General features: G+C 47.3%; 1 protein-coding gene across 1 annotated transcript in view; it reads right to left on the minus strand.

Moving 5' to 3' along the window:
• Positions 1–210, minus strand: part of PINK1 (PTEN induced kinase 1) — a 17,289-nt gene extending 17,079 nt beyond the window's left edge. Inside the window, exon 1 of the mRNA XM_029947957.1 lies at positions 1–210. This exon is cut by the window's left edge and continues 322 nt beyond it. Coding sequence (XP_029803817.1) covers positions 1–137 — 137 coding nt within the window. The 5' untranslated portion in view covers positions 138–210.
• Positions 211–7,515: the final 7,305 nt, after the last annotated feature.

Genomic DNA, 7,515 nt, shown 5'->3' on the forward strand with positions numbered 1-7,515 from the left:
CCGCGGCCCCAACCTGCCGCGGGGCCGGGCCTCCCGGGCCGTCCCCAGCCGTAGGCCGGGCCAGGCTTAGCCGTGAAGCGCAGCAGCAGCGCTCGACCCAGCTGTAGGCCCCGGCCCAGCGCCTGTCGCACCGCCATGGTGGCGTCGCGACCCGGTCACCCAGCCGCCGCCGCAGGCCTCCGGGACACCAGGCACCAAAACAAACTTCGGGAACGCCGCCTCTACGCAGGCGCAGGCGCCGAGGGGCGGGGCGGGGCGGGGCCGCCGCTCTGGCGGTTCCTCGGCTGGGCGCGAGAGGGCGCAGTGGGCGCACCTGCGCGGCCGGTAGTTTCTCGCTCTTGCGCACTTTGAACCCGGCGTGTTGGGGCGGCCCCGAGTGTGAATATCGCTGGTCCTGGGCCAAATCGAGAAATTGAGACAGGAAGCTAATAGTTATTGACTATCACCCGTCGCGCCAGACTCTCTACATCTGTAAATTTATTTAATTTTCGCACAAAGATAGGAATGTCATTTAGTAAGGAAGGCATTGAGAGGGCAGTGACTGAGGTCCCAGTCATTATCAAAGCTGAGATCAAAGTTCACATTGTCCTGATTCTTGGTCCCTTGCCCACCCCACCACGCATGCCCTTAGGCTCCGCTCTACAAGCCCACAGTCCTGTCAACTTCCTAGGACTCCCCAAGAGAATTCCCGCCCAAAGGCTACATTTTTCAGATGAGTAAACTGAGGCCCCAAGACATGGAACAACTTGCCCAAAGTCACAGTGGCGGAGTCGTGTTCCCCACACCCACTGTTAGAAATGGCTGATAACGGGATTTGTTCTGAGTGACTTTTCTTTCCTTTTCTTGACTGTTTTAAATGGGAAATTTTCAAACATACATAAAAAATAGAATAATACAGTGAACCCCATATACCCATTATCCAGCTTCAACAATTACCAACAAACAGCCATTTTTAAAATCCATTTACACCTTCCTATTAATGCTCCCCCCATTACTTGAAAGCAAACCCCAGACATCACATTATTTCATTTATACTTTAGTATCTATTTCTAAGAGATAAGAACTCTTAAAAAAAAACAACCCACAGACAATATTGTTATCATCTCTAAAGAGATTAACTCCATAATCTCACTCACTATCCAGTTGATATTCAGATTTCTCCACCGTTTTATTCTGCTTTATGTTACTCAGATAACATAAAGAGAAAGTAGGAATACAGGTTAGTGTGTAAAAGTAAGGCAACTGCAAAATGCTTCATTGTGAAGCATCTTGAATTGGTGACTTTAAACCTGTTGAAACTAATACTGAAGACCAGATACTTTCACTTCTCGGTATAGACCCACAAGAACGCACATGGATTTTCCCAAGAATGTTTGTAGCGGCGCTATTCCACATGGTGGAAAGTGGAAACAACTCAAATGGCCATCTACAGTAGGCGGGATAATTATATATTCACCCAGGGGACTTACTAAACAGCCATAAGAGCATCTGCAACCATATGGAGGTATTTTATAAATATAGTGATCAGTAAGGAAGGCAAACATAAAAAGGAATAAATATTTTGTAATACCATTTGCACAAACCTCAAGGGTAGATGAAACTGTAGTGTTAGAAGTCAGGATAGCAGTTGTCCTTGGGAGGTAGTTACTAGAAGCAGATTCAAGGAGACTTTTGGGGGCTGGTGACATTCTCCTTCTTGATCTGGGTATGTTCATTTGATAAAAATTCATCAAGGGGCTCAGTCAGTTAAGCCTCTTGACTATTGATTTTGGCTCGGGTCATGGTATCTCTGAGATCAAGCCCCCGCATTGGGCTCTGTGCTGACAGCCCTGAGCCTGCTTGGGGTTCTCTCTTTCTCCCTCTCTCTGCCTCTCCCTTCCCCACCCGTTACAAAAAAAAAAAATAGATAAACATTAGAAAAAATTTCAAATCTAGTCATCTGCTCTGTGTCATTATCATGAAAGCACTTCTCTGTAACGTTTACAGAGAAGGGACAAGAGATTCTCTGAGAGATTTAACGTTTCAACCACAAGGGTTTTCTTTACTCTCCTAAGAATGTAACCTTTTACCATAAGGCTTGTGACGATTACACAGCTTGTAAGATGTATTCACTACATGGGCCATTGTATTGATTTTTGAGTTAAAGAGAGCATTCGTTATCAGCCTTTGGTTTTGTTCCCCTAAGCTGCAAATAATCTCGACAACCCTCCATGCTTAACTCATCCACCTGCAGAAGTGAAATCTCCAGGAAGTTAATTAACCCTGCACTCTAGGCTGTGCAGTTTCGTGTTCAATAGAGAGCTCTTGACTGGCTCCCATCTCCTGTTAAAAAAGATAAAATCAAAATAACAAAAAACAAAACTAAGTTTCTTCTGACAGGTCTGAAGCAAGCACAGCACAAAGTCTGATTCTTCAGCAGATCTCTGCATGGAGAGGTCAAGCAAGCGGATTTTTTTGAGACGCTTCTAGGCAGAAATTGTAGGGGTTCTGTGTTTTCCACCCTCAGGGCAGAGATGGGGGGGCGGGCACAGCAGTTGCCTCTCTTGGCAACCATGGCCCTGATTCTGCTAGTCCCCGTCTGTCCTCCTGAGAAGGAAAAGTCTTCCTATGGTGGTATGGAGTCTCAGGTCTCGGGGCATCCTCCGGATAGTCTCCCTTAACATCTCTCTTTCTCTCTTTTAAATGTTTAGTTTTGAGAGAGTGTGCACGGGGGAGGGTCAGAGAGCGGGACAGAGGACCCAAAGCAGGCTCTGAGCCCCTGTCATGGGGCTCAAACCCACGAGCCATGACATCATTGCCTGAGCTGAAGGCGGATGCTCAACCCACTGAGCCACCCAGGTGCCCCAACATCTTCCATCTCTTTAGCGCTATCCCAAGAAGGTGATATTGGGGGTATGGAATGTGGTTTTCTGCCGGGGTATCTGTTTATACTGCAGACTTAATGTTCTACACGAGAGTCTCATTCATTCCCTAGAACATTTATTCTTTTATTTATTTTTAATTTTTTTTAACGTTTATTCATTTTTGAGAGACAGAGACGGATCGGGAATGGGGGAGAGGCAGAGAGAGAAAGGGAGACACAGAATCCAAAGCAGGCTGCAGGCTCTGTCAGCACAGAGCCCGACATGGGGCTTGAACTCACTGACCAGTCAGATCATGACCTGAGCCGAAGTCAGAGGCTTAACTGACTGAGCCAAGCAGGCGCTGCGCTAGAACATTTATTAAATATCACCATGTACCAGGCGGGTTTTGCTATGCTCAGCCGTGGGAATTCGAGGAAAATGGAGGGAGTCCTCGGAGAGGTCCCAGGACTCTTCTCTGTCACATGCTCTGCTTCGAGGGCATCCCTCTGTCTTCATTGTACCCTTTTCCCTCCAGGCAACAGGACGTGTCATTTTTGGTAAAGTAATATTCCCAAGAAGCATCATTTAACCTTCCCCCAAAGGACTCGGGGGAGGGGGGGGAGAAAGCTGATGCTGATGGAAAAAGATGGAAAAAGACAAGACTTAAAAAAAACAAAAAAAGAACCATTGAGGGAAGTTTGACCTTCCCTTGTGGACAGCGTCCTCTGGCAGCATTTCAGTGCTCTTTGTCTCCTCCTGGCAGAAACAAATTTTCCCAGAGCAGCACTGTCCTTTATCCACAGACCATTTCAGAAATGCTATCTCTAAATTGCCTGCAGAGGTGGAGGAGTTTTTGCTGAAACTGTTGACAGAGCAAAGCTGGTACTAGATCAAAATCTGGCCACGTGAAATTCCTGGGCTGCCGTTTGGGGAGGTTCGAGCCAGACGGCAGTGGGCAGAGAGAGAGATTTCACTGGGAAGAGAGGTATCCGTTTGCCCCGGGCAAGATGGAGGAGAGCGTGGTGGGGGCAGATTAGGGAGATGTTGTGTTGCTGAGAAATTCAGATGGTCTGGGGCTCAGGCCGTCCCATGAATTTGCTGCCCCGCAGTGATTGCTCAGAGTAAAAACATGGCCAAGTCACCTTTTGTTACAGTCCTCCACAGGCTCTGTGCCCTTGCCCTGTGCCCACCCCTCCCCCCCACCAAAGCCCAAGCTCCTTAGCCTGGCACAGTAAGTTCTTCACTACTTGGCTCTGGCATCTTGCTTGCTGCCCACCCCCTTCCCTGCCCTTTATGGCCCAGCAAAACCGAGCTACTTGCCGTTGTCCCAAGTATCATGCCGGTTCCTCTGTCTTCATTTACCTCTTTGAAAGAATCCCCATTTCATAGTTGAGGTCACCTCATCCAGGAAGCCTTCCCTGACCTTTCCTAGACTGGTCTAGATGCCTCTTCTCTGTCTCCTCCTCTAAACTGTTAGTTCTGTTAGGACAGGGATTGGGATTTTGCAATCTTAGGTCCCTAGCACCCAGCATGGGGTCTGCTGGATCTCTAGCCCTTGCCTGAGAGCAGTTGGGGAACACAAGCCCTCTGTGGGCAGCCTCGCTCCCAAGGGGGCAGAGGGGGGAAAGGTTGGGCTATCCTTCTAAATTCCCAATCACTGGACTCACTCCTGGGAAGGAGGGAGGGGGTGGAGAGGAGTGGAAAGGAAGCAGTAGGAGGGACAAATAGCTCCCCCTTCCCCCAAAAGGATCAACGTCTGCATCTGCTATGGCATTTACACTACCTGACTGCTGACTGCATTTCTTTTCTGTGGCCTGTTTATATTGTTTTTCTAAATGCTTATTGATTTTTGAGAGAGAGAGAGAGAGAGAGAGAGAGAGAGAGAGAGAGAGAGAGAGAGATCATAAGTGGGGGAGGGGCAGAGAGAGAGGGATACAAAGAATCCCAAGCAGGCTCCTCACTGTCAGCACAGAGCCCGATGTGGGGCTCAATCCCACGAACCGTGAGGTCATGACCTGAGTCAAGATCAAAAGTTGGGCATTTAACTGAATCACCCAGGCGTTCCATCTTGCTGGTTTTTTTTTTTTTAATTACGAAAATCTTTTAAATAAAAGTAATATGAAGAGATGGATTAGAAAACACTAATGGTATATATGGAGAGGCTCATCATGAAAAACAATAATCTCCAACTCTCCAAGCCCAGAGGCAATGATACTTTACTCTAATGTCTCCTGTTTAAGAAGACTGAGCTATTGAAAGCACAAATCTGACCATGTCAGTTCTCCTGCCTGACGCTGACAGTTACCCTTCACGATAAGGTCAGCCCCTTACCAGAGCTAGGCCTGCTCCTTCTGACCCTCAGCCATTCTTACCTGTGTCTTTTCTTTTCCTTCTTGTGCAGTGTCAGCGTTTACATCTTTAGAGGGACCATGCCTTTGTGCTGTCCCCTCCTCTTGACTGGGGGCTAGACCTCAGTGGCTTTGCTCCGAGAGAATAGAATTTGGCAAAAGTGATGGGATGTCATCTTTGTGGTTGGGTTACAAAAAGACTCTGGCTCCTGTCTCACTTGCTCTCTCCTGCTCTCTTGCTCACTTCTGGGGGGAGTCAGCTGCTCTCTCCTGCTCTCTTGCTCACTTCTGGGGGGAGTCAGCTGCTATGTCGTAAGCTGCCCTGTGGAGAGACCCATGTAGCAAGGAGCCAAATAGTAGCAGCAACGGCCCATAGGAGCTGAATCCTGTCAACATCCTTGCAAGTGAGCACTGAAGTGGATCGTTTCAGTCGAGCCTTCGGGCGAGACTGCAGCCCCGGCTGACATGTTAACCAGAGTCTGGTATGAGACCTTGAGCCAGATGACCCAGCGCTGCCCAGATTCCTGGCCTGAATTAACTGTGAAATAATGAATTTTTGTTACCCCAAGCTGTGAATTTGTTTGGCATAACTTGTTACACAGCAGTAGGTAAGTAATGCAATCATGGTGCCATATTGTTTTCTGTTCAGTCATTGAGATTTTAAACACCTCCCTTAATTTTCCCTTATCCTACCCCTCAAAAACGATGTTAACAGACTGGATGTTCCTTCCATGCTTGCTTCTGTGCTCATGTAATCATGCACAAAATATTAAGTGTGTGTGAGAGACTGAGGAGGCCACTGCATTATTTATTTTTGAATAGCACTTTGTAGCCTCACTTCTAACATAGGCACCCAAGGGAACTATAGTTGTGCTCTCCTCCCTGCTAAAAGGAAATCCTAAAGAACTTTGTATTTTACATAAAAAATTAGCAACAACTGGCACGAGAAGCAGAAATATACATGCTTCTACTTCTATTTTTTTCCCTGGGAATCTGGGACTCCGCTTTCGAGTCCTAAAAAACACAGGCGGCTCTGAATAACAGAGCATGTGCTGCTCTGAAATTGCAGCGCTCAGAACGGGGGATACAAAATTTAAATCCTTTTATTCTAAACAAACATCGCAGCCTCTCTCTAGCCAAATGAGTGTTGTTCTTCCAAGTGGACGTCGTTCAAATAATCCTGGGACCTTTCTTTGAGGATTGCCTTCCCCAGTCTGTTTCCAGAGTATGAAGGATAGTGGGCTTACGGCTTCAGGCGGTCCTCAGTCTTCGCCCCCCACCCCCCAAGCCCCGTTCCCTAACCCATGACCCTTCTTGTGATCTGGCTGCAGCATCCCTCCTCGGCATCGCCTTCCCTTTCGCAAGCAAGCTCCACTCCTGCTGCTTGCTCCCAGAGCACTGTCTTCCCCTCGGTGACACTTGTCATAAAGTACTATAACTATGAGTTCCGTGGGGGCAGGGATATTTTTTTCTGTCTTACTCACTGCTGTGTCCCCAGGGGCTTGCCCCAGCCCTAGAACACAGTAGGCATCTGATCAATAACTGTTAAAGGAGCGAACGGATTGGTTTGTTGGTACCAATCAAATCCATCCTCAAAGGACCATTTGTTACCCATAATCAAAGTAATGGCCGATTTATTAAAAGAGCCTCTTGAGGGTCCACCACTGGGCTCATGATTTTATTCAATCTGCACAATGACTCTATCATCCCCATTTTATACATGAGGAAATTGAGTCTCAGAGTAATGAAATAATTTGTCCAAAGCCACACAATTTAGAGGTTGTCTAACTCCAAAGTTGAAACCCATTGTGCTCTTTTTTGTTACATTTTTAAAAATTTTTTAATGTTTTATTTATTTTTGCTACAGAGACAGAGCATGAGAGGGGGAGGGGCAGAGAGAGAAGGAGACACAGAACTGGAAGCAGGCTCCAGGCTCTGAGCTAGCTGTCAGCACAGAGCCTGACACGGGGCTCGAACCCATGGATGTGAGATCTGACCTGAGCCGAAGTTGGAGGCTTAACTGACTGAGCCACCCAGGAGCCCCTTTTGTTACATTTTAAAAAATGTTTTGGAAATTTAAAAAATCCAGGTATGTTCAAAGAAAAAAAGTCACAAATCTGGATTCCCATTGACCAGAATTTGAACTGATGTCAACATCTTGGTGCATTTTCTGCCAACTTTTTTTCTTTCCATCCCCCTTTGTTGAGAACACTCAGAAAACTGTGCTGAAGACCCCAATGACCATTCCTGAAGAAAGGCAGAGCAGGGTGTGTGCATGCAGCAATGCTGGAATTACCTTCCTGCCTCCCAAGATGGCGGCAGGC

The sequence above is a fragment of the Suricata suricatta genome, chromosome 8 (assembly GCF_006229205.1).
Source record: "Suricata suricatta isolate VVHF042 chromosome 8, meerkat_22Aug2017_6uvM2_HiC, whole genome shotgun sequence".
Taxonomy (NCBI): Eukaryota; Metazoa; Chordata; class Mammalia; order Carnivora; family Herpestidae; genus Suricata; species Suricata suricatta.